General features: G+C 36.9%; 1 protein-coding gene across 15 annotated transcripts in view; it reads right to left on the minus strand.

The window, feature by feature from the left end:
* LOC139710500 (kinesin light chain) overlaps positions 1–19,171 on the minus strand; it is an 84,941-nt gene that overhangs the window by 58,517 nt on the left and 7,253 nt on the right. For all 15 annotated transcript variants that reach the window (XM_071622427.1, XM_071622417.1, XM_071622430.1 and 12 more), the window contains exon 2: positions 7,504–7,933. In XM_071622427.1, coding sequence (XP_071478528.1) covers positions 7,504–7,764 — 261 coding nt within the window. In that variant the 5' untranslated portion in view covers positions 7,765–7,933. The remainder of the gene's footprint in view (positions 1–7,503; positions 7,934–19,171) is intronic.

Raw genomic sequence — 19,171 nt, forward strand, 5'->3', positions numbered from 1 at the left:
ATAAAACTACAGTAAGCAACTATCACTACATGCTAGAATAACAACAGGGCATCAACAAAATGTGAATAACAGTATACAGATGTACATTTTATGGCAGTGCATAATGTTTACCCTTCATACTTATTATTATAAGGAAATAGGCTTCCACAAAAGTGAATAACAAACTGTTTACGCTTTGAGCAATGCTAAGTTCAAATTTATGACATTACATGAGGCAATATGATTCTAAAGGGAACTGCAACAGTAGCAATAAAAGTACACTGATTAGGAACATCTTTTTTTTTTTTTGTGCGGCTTAAAGTTAGCAGCAATGCATGTTTCGGAGGCTTCTTCATAACTGTTAACATGCAAAAATGGTCCATTTTAAGGTGATATGAAGTACATTAATGCAGCTCATTGTTTCCAAATACACAACTAACAATGTTGTAACATGTAAAATAGTATTTATTTGTATGCAGAAAAAAGACTTTCCAACATATATGTAAAGAGACAAAGAAAAATATTTTAAATCTCTAGATGCATGACTTTGGCAATGCAGAACATGATTAGGCTACACACGTACAGCTGTATGCATTTGTCAAACTTTTCATCATAATGCAGTAAGAATTACTTTCAATGAGTTAGAACTGTAGCTAGACTTAATGCAAAGATTATGCTTACTTGCTTTATAAGTGCAGTTTGTGGGATGCATATTGACATAAACCACCCATCATAATTGTTTTTATGTGAAATCAATTTCAACTGTTGATGAGAAAGGGATAGAAAATAGACTATGTGATGGCATGACGGTTAGATTACAACATAGCATTGTAAAATATAGCAAGGGGAAAAAAGGCTTATAAACATTCTTTTGCATATGGACCATGCCTGATATCCCCTACTATAGCTATCAAATGCAGTGATCATGGTCATAGAACAGCAATCTTAAACACTGATCAGCCATTCCATGTAAGGGTCATCATCAAACTGTCATCATCAAAATGGAGTTGGAATAATCAATATATTGGTGATATTATCATGGAGCTCAATAGAAATTGAAATGGTCAAGATCCCATTTATCTTTTTGAATCGTCTGTTGAAAAGATAAATGTACATACACTACCCATGATTGTGTATGAATTTGAATTTAAAAAAAAATGTTGACCAAATGTATAGTTCCCTATAATATATGATAGTTAGAATTTTACTTTCTTTTTATGTGGTATACAAGTCACCCCTGTTTCATATAATTTAACTTTTAATTTATTAATTCTTCAAAGGCTTATTTTTTTTAATAGTTATTTTATAAAATTCCAATTTGTGTGACTCCTGCGACAGCTAGGCCTGTTTTTGGAGGTACACATTGAGAAATTGCTAACAGAACTTTTACTGTTTCTAAAAATGACAACCTTTTTAGCAAAAAATTAAAAAGCATTAAATGTGTTTAAATATCTAAGTTTTGTTAGAAACCCACAAGTTTGTTTTAAATAGTATATAAACCCACAGACTACAGTTTTAACCCTTTGACTTTCAAAATAGTTAGGGGCTTGTAACTTTTTCCAGAAAAGCCAGGACTAAACAGATTATAAAGATTTCAATCATTTCAATATTGTTCTTCATGAACATAACTTCTCCAGTCACCCACCCATGTAAACTACATGTACATGTACCCCATGACAACAGGCTATTTATAAGTAGAGGTCTGTCATTTATAAACAATCCTATCCCAACCATTACTGTCCATTTACTGCACTGAGAACTACATCCGCAAACATGTCATAGAGTCTCACACGTGTATGCAAAGAGATGTTTCGTAACACAAGTTACATTTTGTTTAATCAAAAATAGTCAAGTGGTCCATGCTAGCATGATAAAGTATGGAAAATAGGGTATAGTATCAAGATTGTGTTGCACCTAGCATGCATTAGATCTGACATACAGACTGACATGAAAACCTGTCTGAATGAAGTAATCAAATGTCAAAATTCCAAAACAGTATACCCTGTGATCCAAGTCACACCACAGAAATGATAATCTGCAAGACGTTAGCTATTTTCAAATCCACTCACAAATTTATACTTTCCTCCAAATAAGTATTGGAAATGAAAGCCAAAGAACTTGTTAAGAAATGGAAAGCTGAAAAAGTCAAGATTTTAGTATGGCAAAAACAAATGCCATGTGAGTAACAATGGAATGGATTTGTCAATTTTATCCATCTTAAGAACATTGATGTATCCACAACTACTTGCTTTGTTGCACTACTGTTGCATGATGTGGGCATGCACGCAAGCTGGAAGTCACTTTCATTACTCACAATATCTAGCCTGTTCCATTGTTTCAAAAGGAAACCTACAAAATAATGCTTTTCATACATTTAAACAACTATCTACACCTTGCTTGAGGAATCATTACGTCTCATTTAGTCCAAACAGTTATTTGATAGACTTAGAATTATACAATTGTAATCAAAACATTCCATTTACATGTTGTTAACATAAAATGAAGCCTCCGAAACATCTGGAAAATTAATTTGGTATGCCTTATGTTTTTATGAAAATCATGTATGTTATGTAGAAAGTGATGGATAAATTGTGTCTTTTTTGGTTGATATACACTGTTTAAACATATTGTGGGGCAACATCCTCATCTGCTCATATTTTATTGCTGAATGAAAAGGTGAGTTATGTGTGACACGTCTGCACTGTTTAAGAAAAATAGGTAAATCGTATAGTAAATCTATATTGGTGAGTAAACAAAGCAGCCAGAAAACTGAATGTGATTAAATATCTTTAGATATGTCACAAGCAATCATTGGGTGGGTGAACAATAAATCTAATTTGATTTTGTCCAGAGAAAATCACAAAAATCAAGTGTTAACATCCGTTTGAAGCCTCCGAAACCACTTTTTCTCTATAAAGTGCATTGGCTCAAAAAATTATTGCAGTATCATAATGATTTTATCATTTTTGTTGTCTGTCCATGTCTGTTGATGATTTCATGGCATAATTTGGGGCAGACACTCAAAGAATTTATCAGAAATGTCAAATTAGATGTTTTTGCTGTTTCGGAGGCTTCAATGCGTCTCGGAGGCTTCACGTGTTAACGGAAAATTTGTATTGTCTCCTATTTTCAGAGAGTTTGGCGGATCTGAACTATTTTTGGTCTATTAGCTTAGGGCCCCATATCCTACATTTTGACATATAGATTAGGTCGCTTCTCTTCTGCATATTCATATTATTTGACTAAACACTTTGTTTCGGAGGCTTCAAAAGTGCTAACGGAAATTTCACTTGATGGAATCAAATTATCACAAAATTTCAAATAGCCCTAGAATCAACTAAACTTTGATGTAAGTCTAAAGTTTAGATGTACCTTACTATTTTCAGCATAAAAGAAAGTAACTAAAACACATCCACTGATCATTACTGTCCATCAAAGTTTGTAAACAATTGTTAACGGAAAATGAAGCCTCCGAAACCTCAAATTTGAAGTCATAGTATTCTAAAATAAAGGGCCAGATGCAAACCAAACTAATTTGGTCATTTCAATTGATCATACAACTATGCTTTTAACATAAAAAATTAGATCTCTGCAGTTGCTGTAGAAAATTATTAACATTTCAAAAATGTTATATAAATTTCAATGCAACAAAATAGTCATTTTTAGGGTACATATGTGACTGTCCAAACAAAACGCATCAACACCTGGACCTGATTATGCTACCCAAGGTGGCTACTCATAAGGTGACTCACATGGGAAAAAATCTTTGAGATCTGTAAATCTATGTGTTCAGGGTGGGCCGAAAGGCTAAAAATTGAAAGTTACACCCTTTACCGTGAAACTGACCATATACTAGTATATGAGGGAAATAGTAAGATTTTGAGGAGTTGACCTTGACCTTTGACCCCTGACTATTGACCCATGACCCCTAAATTCCCTAGATAATCCCTTCCAGTCAGTACATGTGTAAGTACCAAGTTCCACGAAGATACATTGAACCATTTGCGAGAAAAGTGATATTGCAACATTTTCACCTAACCTTTGACCTTTTGACCTTTGACCTTATGACATGAAACTCTCTCTGGAGAATCTTTACACAGTAGTACATGTCCACACCAAGTTTCAAGAAAATACCTCCGGGCATTGCATAGATATAGGGGAAATTGCAACATTTGTAGCATTTGACCTTGACCTTTTGACCTTTGACCTCTTGCCAATGTCACTAAAATCATATCAACTAATTGTCCCATCATACATCATCCTTGGACCAAGTTTGGTGAAAGCTGCTTCATCCAGTTTTGAGTTATCACGTAAACAGATAAATTTTAGGATTTGACCTTGATCTTTGACCTTTGACCTCTGTCCGATTTCACTGAAAAACTAATCAAGTAATTGTCCCATCATACATCATCCTCCAACAAAGTTTGGTGAAATTTACTCCATCCAGTCTTGAGTTATCGCGTAAACGGATACAATTTCATGATTTGACCTTGACCTTTGACCTTTGACCTTTAGCCGATTTCACCCAAAATCTAATCAAATTATTGCCCCATCATACTTCATACTTGGACCAAGTTTGGTAAAATTCCAGTAAATGTTACTCAAGTTATCGCGTAAACGAAAGCGGACGGACGGACGTACGGACGGACGGACAACCCGAAAACATAATGCCTCCGGCACCACTTCGTGGCGGAGGCATAAAAATACAACACATGACAGTTCTTTTCAGAACTAATGTTGTGACCTTTAAAAGTATTCAGCAGAAATTTTCATCTTTAGCAACCTTTCCCCACTGCCAACCTCAACTTGCAGTATTACACACAATATGCAGAATAATGTAATTACTGTATACAGTGTATTTCACAGGGTTTTTTATGTCAGAATTTTGCCAGTTAACTGATATTCATTATCAAATAAAAGTAATAATAATGATGTAGTAATGAGCATAGAGGTGCTGGAAAAAGGATAGAATGCACATTGAAATTGTGTTGACGTTCATATATTTTTGTTTTTAATTGATAAGTTTAATCTATGATTGTTTTTTGGACTGTTTTCTAATTCTTTTTTTTTTACAGTAAGTAAAAATTGCAACCTTATGATTTGTTTTTGTTTTGTAGTATAGGTCCAGATCTATTGTGAAATATTCAAGATCCATGGATATTTTTTATATTTTTTTATTCTCCCTAGATGTATCTTTTATGGTTTTGTACCCATTTTAGTATTTTCAAACTGGTTTCATAATGTTAACATGTCTGCACTTTGGCCTGAGGGCTGCCATGCATAATTTCTATAATACCTTTCGATCAAATCAAATCAAACCAAATACTATAATCCACAGAATCACTACATTTTCCCCTTAAAAGAAACTGACTTGCCAAAACTAAAAAATAACAGGATGAACCATATGGTAATGAAAACAATCCTAAGATACAAATGTCAAAACAACACTTTGACACTAAAAAAAAAAAAATTACAAAATTCCCATAAATTACTGCAAATCTATCTGTAGACACTTTTATTGCAAAGTCATGTTGTTGTTGTTTTTTCAGCAGAAGCACAGTTTAGTAGATGGTACTCTGTAAATAGCATTGAAGCATAAATTTCAAACTTTAATTCAATTTCCACTGAATCAGTAACTGCAGATTCAAAGGAGCTTTACAAATGGCACCCCAGAAAGCAAAGCTGAATTAAGTGAGAGCATCACTGTCAGATTAATTGAAATTTCAGTTTTGAATGCTTTTAGCATCCTTCAAAACCCAGATTGAATGCATTTCCCACCCCCTTAGATTTCCAGAGCCATTATATTGGAAATGCTCTGCCTGCAGTATTAATTAGTAAGAGTATTGATCCATGTGATGAACCCCAGCCAATAGGAGTGGTGCCTTCCATCAACAATAGACCCTGTCTCTTCCATGCTTTGTCCTTGGCACCATCTGACACTGTTTAATACAATGGTCCAATCAATATCTGAGATTCAGATTTCAAAACTCACACCTAGACTGAAAAAAAGAAAACCCTATTATATGCAAGTATATTTCTGTCAGTTATACCTTACAATGCATGCCATATTTGTAACCTTTGAAATCTGCTAGTATCCTTGCAAGCACACAATCTACTTTATGCCTGAGGCTACTGGAGTTGTCATCCATGCATGAGAAAAACAAACAAGTTTGTTTCATGCTACCTCTTGCCAGTATACGATACATAGCCTCGGAAATCTGCATAATGGAAAATCTGTAACAAAATAAATTTCTTCCCAGTCATGCTTCAGTGGTTTCTCACATATATTCTGTAAAACTGGCTTAGCACCATTTGATGTAATTTGGCCCAATCACCGAAACAGGTCACCTAGAAATAGTTACACATAATACTATATAATGACAGACATCAAACAGGGCTTTAAGATCGACGGGGTCAATTCAAACAAATCTTCATGACTCAGCGAACTTAATCGACTTTCGATGCTAAATGACCTAATGGTCATCTAGCACTTGACCTGTCTCAAAGATTGCATCTTGCCAAATGAATGCAAACGTGGCTACATTCTGCTTTTGTCATCCCTATCACTATGATGCATGCATTTGTTTGACAGGCACAGTGGACCAACAGGCTATGGCAGAAAAAAAGTTTAATGATAATTGCAGACTCTGTGTGTGTGGCTATTATATTTTCAGTTGATCAATACTGTTTTGTCTTGTTTTGCTTTTGCTAATTCCACAATCAGGCTAGTGGTCAAAGGAAGTGGGGCACCTAAATTTGAAACTTGTTTAACCACAAGAAGAAAATAGAACATAAAACTGTCATGAATATTGAGCAATAAGTCCACTCAGTGGTCAGGCAGCTCAATATTTTGCAAGTGGGCAAAATATATACTGTCGCTGAGGTGATAAGACCTTGTATCTCAAATTTTGGTAAAAATCACCTTCTTTTTTTAATTAATGGTCAGATAATCACTTCAGTGATGTCCTGTCCAAATTCTAGCTGTCTTACCCCCAAAAATGTAGCCATCACCGCATGTGATTGTCACAGGAAAGACTGTCCCATTTGTTATAGTGCTCTGGTTGCTATGTGTTTTTTTTTTCACTCTCCAAAACATTTGGATTTTTTTGAGATATGAGATTTTGTTGCTCTAACAGCAACTCTAATATGCTTGCACTTGCCAATCGACAGAAGTATCAAACATGCTCAAGTCTAATTACAGCTGTAGCTGCTGTAATTCAATATATGTAGTCTGGTGTAATCACAGTAGATTATACCTCTAGCAGCCAAAAAAAAAAAGAAAAAAGAAGAAGAAGAAGAAGAAAAAAACAGAAAGGCTGACCAGTGTTATCACTGCAAGGTAAATCACAATCAACACTTTCATCACTAGCTATTCCTTCATCAGAAAAAAAAATAAAAATCTACCACTCCTCATCATCACAATGCATTAGATACTCATTCAAACTCACTCCTCTCTCACCTCTCCCCACCCCCCCCCCCCCCCATACCTCAGTACAGCTCTACAGCTCTCATTGCTAGACTCACCTTTGCCTCACCCAAACCCAGCTCAAGACTCTCAAGGGACTTCTCAATGATGTCGGTCTTCTCCTCCACGAGGTTGGAGTCACCCGGCTGGTCCTTCTTGAGCATCTTGAGGCTCTGGTAGAGGCTGTTGAGGATGTCATTGTGCTCGTTCTTGAGCTGCTCCAAGCCCTTGATGACTTCCTTGGTGCCTGTGATGATCTGCTCTTGGGACAGGTTCTGCACACCCCCACTGTTTGAGGTGGAGTTTTTGGAGCCAGACATGCTTGGCTGCAGTGGGTTGGGGGGTGTGGGGTACCAGAACCGCAGGGGGAGTCACACACGCCTTCTTCCCACAAGCAGCTGGCACAAGGTTTGTTTGGGCTGTTGCTACAGGCGATAAAAGTCAATGATGGTGGATCCTCTTCACAGCAGAAAGCACACTCTCTGAGTTCTGGGGGGAAAAAAGGACAAAATCATTATTTCAATAAATCATGTACTAGTAAAAGACAGAAAATAATTCATAATGCTCAGAAAAGGGTATACCTGATACAGGGCCAACTGCTCAGTACACCTGCCTGGTAATGTAATGAAAATGACAGTTCGTTTCCAACATCAATCTACTGTCATGTCACTTTCTAATCTTGATCTGCTACAAATCTACCGATACAGTGGCATCCTTTCCTGTCCAGTGAACTTTGGTATCGCTACATGTGACAATTGTGGGACATGCAGCCATGTCATGTGATCACTAGATAACTGCTCATATCCCCTACAATGACCCAACAATGGTTAAATGTCAATACAGGCGCTGAAAAACCCAGCATGCATCAGACACCAAATGTCAGTGATGAGGCTGATCAAACACTGGAGCTGCAAAGAGCCGCTCTTCTGACAGATCTCTACACAGTGGTACAATTTCATTGTTTCATGCATGACTAAGGTTGTTCAAATACTAGTAGCCATACAAATGCATGAATCGAAGTCAGTTCACATCCTAATGAAGATAAGTGCTCAATGGCTATGATGTGAAAAGATGGAGCAGTCAAATTTACAGTGTAGTGTCTACATGAAACTGATTAAAGTTCACATTTACAGTACCTATATACATTGTACATTGTATGCCCAGGGTGGTTCACATCTTGAAATTTGAGCATGTTGCAGGCTCTGAATCTGAGAATATTGCGTAAATTGAATGTGCACATATCACGAGCGTGCAGCGCACAATAATTCATGCTCATGTTCTCATGTCTCATGTTTTGCACACAATTTTTTAAGAAGATAGATGTTTCTCAAGTTTTGGCAGTTTTCCACATGTTTGAGTACATCTTGTTTTGAGCATGCTGCTGGCTTTTGAGGATGTTGAGTTTGAGTATGATGCAGTGACATACTCAAACCCCTCATGGACCATCTCGTATGCTATTAATCCCATGCCTTTGTTCTGCATAATTTATTGACAACGATTTTTCTGTTGTGATTTCATCCCATCTGCACAAATGGAATGCCCTTTGTTGTGGCATTCTTTCATGCAAATATCCACTGTGGGAAGGTAAATGCTAATGGCTACATATGTGAGGGCTGAAACCCTTACAACTCACAAGTCCAAAATGTGCAAGTCCTGAACAGTCAGTCCGCAGCGCGAGCGAAAACGCACGTATTTATTCAAGTCGTATGCACGGCTGAGCGGTGCTTGCATACGTAATGAGCAGATACATGGTCATGAATAAATCCGTGTAGAACGAGTATTTCTCGTCAGTTTTCGACACTTTTAGTATCGACTGAAAGAGAAAACATAAGCAAATATGCTCATGATCAAAATAAACAGAAAAGAGGAATATAGAATATCAAAATCCCTCTCGACGTTCGGTATTGTATTCAAAAATATTCCTTCACGTTTGACGCCAAAAAAATAACCTGAAATCTTTCATGCCCCTCTAAAATATGGTGAAGACTATGTCCGCTAAAGTATATAGTATCACAATAAGGGCACGTTTTCCCATCTTCATTTCAATACGGGTCAGGAACTAGCAAAATTCAGAGACATGTCTAGCGTCGAGTTTAAAAAGATTATCCTCGCATTCGCACCGGAATTCCGGGTCTGTGATTGGTCGAAATCTGTCGCACGACGCGGCGTGTCGCATTGCGTAGTATCCATTGGCTGCTGACTCAATGCTGTGAGTTTTAAATGTTAGGTTCCAGATTGTGATCGAATTTTCACTCTCTATACAAAACTTGAACTTTACACAGGAACCAATGATGTGTATGTGAGTGTGCACTTACAATGACCCCGAACAATGGACCTGGCTGCCACCTGTCCCGAGCTCTGCTGGAAGGCACATGAATGCTTAATCAATTATTCATGTGGATTGCCCCGAGCACTGCTAGTCTGAATTCTTGACACAGGGTGAAATGCATGCACATGAAAGAAGTAAGCACATGTTTCCATGTGCTTGCACACACCACATTTCAGAATGAACAGAGACTAGCTGCGATAGTGGAATTCCTCATGAAACATTCCAATCCTGGCCATTGTCCACGACCATTGTCTGGGTATCAACAACACATTCCACGCGTGTTCGTTCACTACCCCACTTCATAAGAAAACGTAATTTGCCTTGTTTTCAACAGGAAAATTCACAACCTTAAAAATGGTGCCCCTCTTCGTTTTTTAATTGATCATACTCGCTCAAGTTTCACAATTGTGAAATCGAAGGAATTACGGAGATCTATTTTCAATACCAGTCAGGAACTAGCAACACATCAAACTATGATCTAAAAGCTTCTTGAACATTGACAAAATAATCGTTTACTTTGATGCTAAAATGGACTACTATATTGACATCAAAACTAGGGAAATTAGGTATCAAATTAATGTGCATAATCAGCTCTATAACTTACCTAACCATCCTGGATCAAACAATGCACTGCGAAAGCTATGAAAGCTGTTGTTGCGACCTCTGCAAAAACTCTCGCAAAGTATCGCGAAATCTCGTCACTCTCAAGGGCACAAACTGCGTAAACGTGATTCTGAATAAAATTGTCGTTCGTGCCTCATTATCGCACACGCTGCGGACTGACTGTGAAATAAAGAAAGGCTCATTGCAACATGGTGTAGCATTACCCAAATCACTATACATTGCATTTTTTCTTAATGTTATATTAATGAATACTTGCATGATACTAGAATATATATATGCTTATACAGATTCTACAATGACTTCATGTTTCAATGCCATTCTGCATGTTGACGACCCATATGTAGGTTTAATTCTATATAATTTGAAATATCATGGCAATGATGTACATTACTATCAAAGCACATGACTATTCTACTACGTATAGCAATGGACATTTATAAACAAGTATGACCGGTTTACAGGGCACCTAGGTCTCTGAAAGAATGGTCGGTGGGATCAATTCTTCCAGACTCACAGACAGCAAAGTCCTTTGTAAAAGTAATTCTAGCTTGGATGATGGAGAAAGGGGAAACCCAATCCCAGGATGAACAATCTCGGGTGAGACTGGTCCTTAATCTCATGAATATGGACCGGCAGCAAACCTCCACATCAAATCCAAATCTCTTTGACTGCAAGCCTGAAGAAGGAATCCATACTGGACTGCTCTTTCATGTACACGTAGAATGATATGATACTGCTGTTTCATGCTAAACATAGCACTCACTGCATAGAAAGGTGTAATAAGTCATTCAAGCTGTAAAAACCACACAAGGTCTTGTCTGGCTTTAGGGCAAGGTCATACTGTATGTTACAGGAAATGATCATACTTTGTTAGCAGATGTTGTTCGGGGCTTCTGAAGATGTCCCCATGACAACTGGCGACATCATGATATATAATGAATTATGTTTCAGTGCTTTAGAAAATATGAAAAACTTGCTGTTTTTCATGTTGGATGGCACTCCTGTGATCAAACATAGAATACGAGTGTATCTTTGTATGTTAGGCTATGACTGTCATCTATCTCTTGAGCACTTTCCTTGCACTTACTACTTTCAGAACCTAAATATGTATTGCCTCTGACCATTGCTTCTCTTTGTGACACGCTTGTTAGTATAAGTTTTTGGTGGATGCATGGTGTAGATGATTAATAGCAAGTTTTCTCTATTTCTCACTACAATTCTGCCCAAACAGTATGAAACTGACACCATGACAAGTCTTTAACAAACAGGAAACATCCCTACCAAGTGCTGCTATCCTGAAAAATGTTCACGGAAGCTTGTGCTTCATCCAGTCTTGACTGGTAACCAAATCTTTCTCAAGCTGTGGGCCCTAGGGTATTCAGCAAGTTACTATTCACAGCACCTAATGAGGTCATGCACCATGTCTTCACCTTCCAAAATTCTGCATTGCTGCACCATCTGTGATTTAGGTCAGAAGTAATTACATGTTACACAGTTTGCCTCTCTCAGATGGCTGTTCATAGATCATTTGCTAATATATCCCAAGGCAGTGGTGGCTACTTTTCTCAATATTGCTAAAATTGCTCAACTTTACTCTTACAATAACAATCATAATATCCACTTACAGTGGTAAAGCTTTTGATAGGATAAAAATCTGTGATATTATCTCAAATGGTGCATCTATAGCATTCATGCACTGTATTGACAGACACACCATTAATGCAACAACATTAGTGTCATACATTGTATGTTCATATTTTTAGGAATGTTTCTGGTCACTCATCAGTGCTAAGGATGGTAAGGAGAGCTGTTCCATTCACGAATATGTTAATATATTCACCATTGGACATGTCACTCTCAAGTGTTTGCGCTAGCATTACTACGTTCGAAATGTCACCTGCAGTTAGAAGTGAAAAACAACTTCTTCTTGCTTTCTTGAAAAGTTCTACTAAATTACTAATATAGGCTTTTGATATTCACAATAAATTAAATGACTTCATATGGCGTGAACTTCTGAAACTTACCATATTAGAGTATTCCGGTGCCATTAGAAATTTGTCCCTTTAATATCCAGCAGTGGCAAAATCCCATCATGGCAATCACAGCTGATAAAACAACTCACTCTGGTCTCTAGGATATCATTCTAAAGATATTCACACAGGTTTAATCCTTCCTTGCAGAAATACTACCAACATCAACTGAATTTGAATTGAGGCTAATACAGCCGAGTCCTGCTTGCCCAACCATGCACGCCTACTACACTTGTACTACTGCGTTTACGTCAGCAGGGAGCATGCATTAATTGTGCGCGCACGAATTAGATGTGTGTGAATATGATTTGCTGCAATCCATAAGCGTGCATTCGGCCTGCTTGTATTCCCATGCACTACTGTGCACAAGCCTATGCACAATACCTGTGCCTCTCCCAGAGTGTGTGGGAACCTGCATTGAAGCGTATGCAAAGTATATTGTGCAGTGTGTGTATTAGCTTTGTGTGTGAGGGACTGTAGGAATTCTAGCCAGACTCTGCACTCGCACCCTGCATATGTACCAAATCTCAGTGCCTCTCCACATTCTGAATTTACAATGACCCTAGCCCCTCAGTGTGGGGATCCATGGAGTGGGTGGGTGTTAGGACACTAGGTGGACAGCGCCAACTCTGCATACATTTTCACCATGAACGTGAGCACTGGTGGAAAATGTAATCATGCTCCCATAATCACAACATCCTTGGACACAAGGGATGACACCACAGCAATAAAGTAAGCCCAACCTCATTCCCTGCAGACAGAGCTAGAGGTCCTCCCATCTATTTTGTGAATTCAAATATACATGTACATGTACTGTACCATAAACAGAGAAGGCAACTCTCAGTATGAAATATGAGGAAACAACCAGCATTATCCATAATTGCCTTACTGAAAAAAGCTACAGTTGGTCAAGTTCTCCAACAAGATTTTGTAGTCAAAGGGTCATAAACTGGCTCATTTCATATTGGGTCATACAGGTAAATATTTTGCTTATAGTTTGCTCCGCAGTCTATACTCTCCAGGAGTTTGCTGTGGTTACAGACAACATTGAACAAGGAAACAAAACACCACAAAATCTCATGTCTCACTATTTAGAAAAGTGAACTGACCATAAAAACAAACCATTATTCCAGACTATGAATGATTTCAACTGCTTGAGTAGGTGTCACAGTGGATACCTAATGAGGATGAACACATTAACCTTTCCAACACTAGGACGCTACCATTTTCCATGGGCATGTTTTCTTAAAATACATCTCAAGCAACATTCTAAAACCGCTTGTCCATACAATGAGCAGCTACATTGTACATGTAATGACGGTGATTTAGGAACAGAAGACACAATAAAAGTGTACAATTATCATAAATCTATTTTGAGAATACTGAGATTTTCTACAAAGAAGAAACATTTTATTCTATGGTTACATTCTAAATGTGACAAAACATAATCTTTTGGGTAGATGGTCACAGCTGGTATCCTAGAGCTGATAATATACAATAACAAATATGTACACTAACACAAAACTATAATAGGTAAACATTTTGTGTGTGTGTGTGTGTGCATTACATGTGTGTGTGTGTGCGTGTGTGTGTGTGTGTGTGTGTGTGTGTGTGTGTGTGTGTGTGTGTGTGTGTGTGTGTGTGCATGTTTTCCTGGATGCATAAAGGCATAATTTACCATTTGCGGATGAAACAAAAGCCCAGCATTAGTGCTTTAAAATATTTCTAAAATGTCAGTTAGGGATAGAAACAACCACTGTAAAAAATTGAATCCGTATTAACGAGGTTAAGTATTGTTAAATACACAAAATGTGAACAGTAGTTATAATAAAAATGTTTCCAGACTAAACCGTCTACAGTTATGGTTTAATGAGAAAAAATATTGATATCTCCTATATTTGAGGTTTTATTGCAAAAAAAAAAAAATTCATGGTAGGATGTTTTGTGATACAACAGACCTACACATATGCATCATACATTGTATGTGATATCTTGAAATGTTTTTAAATCACTGCTCCCAAAGGTAAACAGGACATGTATAACATTCTGCAATCCCACTCAACTGTATAGAGGAAATTGTGAATGTATCTTGCTCCATTTTCCAAAAATCTACCTTTTACAAGACAATCCTTTTCTGCTGTTTGTACTCCATCCACCCCTCTTTCCTCCATGTCTTTCTCTCTCAAGTCCAAATGGAATTGAATCCACTTCTTAGAGACCAGAGAGGCAGTGGTATTCTCTCATAACATTCACGTCCATGCCTGCAGGCTGCCCCTACAAATTAAATTCAGAGCCTTTGGATTTTACTGAAATATCACTATACTTTCCAAACATTGCATCTGAAAAGAGCTGTTCACGTAACTCGCATGCATCGCACTATACACCTGTACTTGTCCCTTTCCATGTATGAGAAACATGCATGCTTCTAGTTAGAGTATTCTGTGCACACCCATATAGTTACTGTTGTTTTTAACATTTGCACTGATTGTTGGTTTTTTTTTTTTAATTCAAAAACATACATTGTTATATATACATGTACACTGCTGACTAGGTTAATTCATTACCATTAATATTGTTTTCCATTACATTTTTATATCTCCCCCTCTTTTTGATTGTCAAAAAGAAGGTATGATCACATCATTTACTTATATTTGTTGCTCTGAGCTAAAAGATGTCACAATTAATGGCTTAAGAGTTACTGTTGTTGTTTTCAGAAAACACTGTTTGAATAACAACCAGGATGTCTGAACAAGCATTCTTGGAAGGGCTGGTCCATTAAAGGGTCCATATCAAAATTGTGCTACATTGTAATGTGGAAAAGAAGGACTTCAACAGCTACAGCAAATGAAGAATGGTGCATGTCTGGTATGACATCATAACATTTGAGGAGAATGCATACATTAAGGAAATAAAAAAACAACAACAACACTCATCCTGACTAAACAACAACTACTTTATGTTTTTAATTTTGCCTCTCCCAAGGAAATGTAACAGTATTTTAAGTCTCTAGGAATCATGATATATTCAATTTGATGGCAGAACAAGCCCATTTTTTTTTCTTGTTTCTTTTTTCTTCTTTGTTTTAAAGAGAGAGAGAGAAAGATAGAAAGTCATTCTTGAGGTGTTGGTAAGGAAAGTTAAGAAATTTACTTTGCAAACAATGACACTATTTGCATGTCATGCATACTTTTACATGAAACAATTTACTCCTTTTTTAAAGTGGCTTTATTAGCCCTGTGCTACTTTACCCAGCTTTGACTTCAATATAGCAGTGAAGGATATAATATTTTCATCTGAAAGTAGCATTTAGTGAAGATGTGTGTGCAGATATGTAGATCAAACAAAGACTTGTGAGGGCCTGGTATCACTACATTGTTATTTGCATTCAGTGTAATAATAACTAATAATTTATTGTAATGCAAAAATATATGACACTTTCAAATTCCTTCACTTTCTTACCTTCCTAAGCAAGATTTCTGTAAAACTTTCACTGTTCTATTCATCTGAACATTAATAAATTTTATTTAAGGTTAAACTCAAACATGGTCTTGAGTTACATACTTAATCCTGAGAAATTGCTGGACCATGGGCAGGCATGTTGTCAATGATGAAAGGTTTAGTCTCATATGTATGTCCTAGCCAGCAACTGTTTTTCGTTTGTTTGTTTGTTTGTTTGTTTTTCAGCTTTCCAACCGAGCCAGCTGACCACATAGACTCTCATAACACATGTTCAAAACATGAAAATGTCCCTTCCAGCATCAGCATCCTAAACTTCCTCATTTTACAGGTGTGGGACTAATGTAATAAGACACAAAGACCCTTACAGTCTACATACATGTACCCAGCACCTCATGTCAAATCCTTATCCTATGGTGTATATTGTATACTGTAAAGAATGTTTTGACAGGACATTTATTCTTCCTTCAGACTTAAATTTGAATAGCTGCATTTCTGTGAGTAATTATTTTTGTCATATTAATATCCACTATAAAGTACATTCTATCATGCAGTGAAAATGATCTTTGGAAAGTTTGGCGGTGTTGACTTTATTGACTATGACTGCTATCATTACTGAGAAATTGTACATGTACATATGCTGTAAGACTGAAATCTGCATGATCAGCAGACTCTCACTATGTTTGCATTATACTGTTGCTGTAATAACTACATTAGGTACAATTTCTTTCTTTTTTCAAATTCAATGGTGGGTTATTTTGTTTTTGTTTTTTTTTTGGGGGGGGGGGGATAAATTGGGTTGAACGGAAAATATATGATAGAAAACATCATCAATGTTAAAATGTGACTTTCACTTTTTTATATCCATACAGGGAGAGGTGCTATCATGAGAAATAATGCAGGATACATCAATTCGCCTTTTTTCCCCTTCGTAAACATTCAGTTTGGCACTTTTATACTGGAAAATCTTCAATGGAAATGGAACTATTTTTAGATAATTCATCTTGTAACATATTCACCATAGCCTACTCTTCACATCATGCATATCACATCCTGCAATAAGCACCAGTTGTATAGACTTACATCGTACATGTAAGTATACTTTATTAAATCTTCATACCTAAAATACTGCAGAAAATTAGCATAAATTAGCTTCTTCATGGACCTGACATATATAAATGGATGCATAGAAACACCTACATACAATGATTCCTTGTTCTATGCAAACTGTTCACATACACCTTTGGGTACTATGATTCAAAGCTTTCATGATACCAAGGAAATATTTAGTTGTGCATTGGCAAATGCACTATGGGATATGTATCTGATGTCAATTACTAGCAAAAGAAAAGCTGGTAAAATGTCATACCTACATGTTTCAAGCAGCTTACAGGGATAGTACAGTATTGGTGGAGATGAGAATTGGGCTTTTAACTTTTTGCGAGATACCAAGAAGACACTTATGAAATAGTACAGAGCATACCATTTTAATAAGAATTCAAAGTTTATTTGACGAAAATCGGGTTTGGAATGACTGAAACATCAAAAAACAAAGTAAAACAAAGCGATCGTACTAAAATGTGGGTCCCACACTTATTAGAATCGCTCTGTTTTGGATATCTCAGCCATCTCAAAACCGATTTTCATCAAATAAACGTTGAATTCCTCATGGAATTACATGCTCTTTCATAATTCATAAGGGGTTTCTCATTATCTCACAAAAAAAAACAAAAAAAATGTTAGAAACCTGACATTAGGTCTCAACCAAAACTATACGATCCCTTTAAGGGGCTTTCATGACCATACCAAGCTTGCGCAGTGTTGCATAGCGACCACGCCTAGCTTACGTTACCCTACTGTACGCTGTGCCCACCCTAGCCTGTGCAACTATAAGACAAATTACGCAAAGGGTACATGAAAAAATTGTTTTATTTTTGCTTTTTGTGTATTTTCGGCATGGAACATAGAATGCACAAATATATGAAGTTTATACCTAACTCTACCCAACACTACACTACAGTACACCATGTCTATGTTATACTGTATAAGTGGTTTCTTTCGCGTACAGAAACTTTCGCGGTTTCCATCGGTGCGGACTTTTTCGCGTGTGTTTAAATTCGCGGTCAGTAATGATAGCATTGTACAAGCGACGAGTTCAAAACATTTTCGTGTGATGTTAAATTCGCGGTTCAACCTCAAAGCACGAAAAGCGCGAAAATAAAACCACCGCGAAAGAAACCACTTTTACAGTAGTACGCAACACGAACAGCGCTACAGTATGCCAGTGCCTATACAATACTACACTACCATGTACACCAGTCCGATAAAAAATCCTTGGAGACTTGATCCAAGAATTTACCCAAACACTTCTTTTTCTCATTCTTGATATCGCTTGCTTTTGTCAAAATGTCTTCCTTTTTTTTTTTTTATATGAGTACAAGTTTGCAGCCTATTTCAGCATAGTGGGTATGCTAAACACTATGCAACCCTAAGGAGGCCCAGTGTACAGTGTAAAAAACCCTTTAGTGTGTCACAGAGATGTATCGATCATAAACAGCAAAACATTATATTAGGATACATGTACAGTGTACTATCCAAAATCAATGTACTGTACATGTAGGTAGACACTGCATGTATCTATATGATTTATATTCCTACACAACCTGTGGGAAAAAAACAAGCCTTTCATCACAGGTATATTGTGTGAGCTGTGAAGTTCAGCTGTCCTTGATTACCTGAATGAAAATATAACTCATTCCAACAATAGACTTTACTTGCCAAACACACACACACACACACACACACACACACACACACACACACACACAAATACAAAACAGGAACACGATACAAGGAAACCTACCACAGCAATACTGAAGGTGTTTTTCATACAACTTGTACAACTTTGTGAAAACCTGTGAGGTACTGTAGGTTTTTTACGTGTATCTACAGAGAACTAGCATAACTTTCACAATATTCTTGTGGACATTGAATTCAAAAGGTACACCTCTGTATGTGATTTGCATGTATGTGTAGTAACTACACACTAGTGAGTACTTGTTTCCAAACAAGCCAGATAGTTTTCCAGTCTCAACAAAAACGCCTCAACCACAATCACAATCACCCACTCATTCACTTAAAGTCAGAAATTGTGAAAATTTTCAATTTGCGGAGCAGCATTTGAAGAATTGGACGAATCTCAACATGGTTCCTCAGTCACATGATAGAATATGAATTCACTTCGTATTAATGCCTTCGGAGATATGTGTACAAATGCAAAGGTACAAC

Source organism: Diadema antillarum, unplaced genomic scaffold (genome assembly GCF_040938485.1).
Source record: "Diadema antillarum isolate AM-2024a unplaced genomic scaffold, OU_Dant_1.0 seq00001536_RagTag, whole genome shotgun sequence".
Classification (NCBI taxonomy): domain Eukaryota; kingdom Metazoa; phylum Echinodermata; class Echinoidea; order Diadematoida; family Diadematidae; genus Diadema; species Diadema antillarum.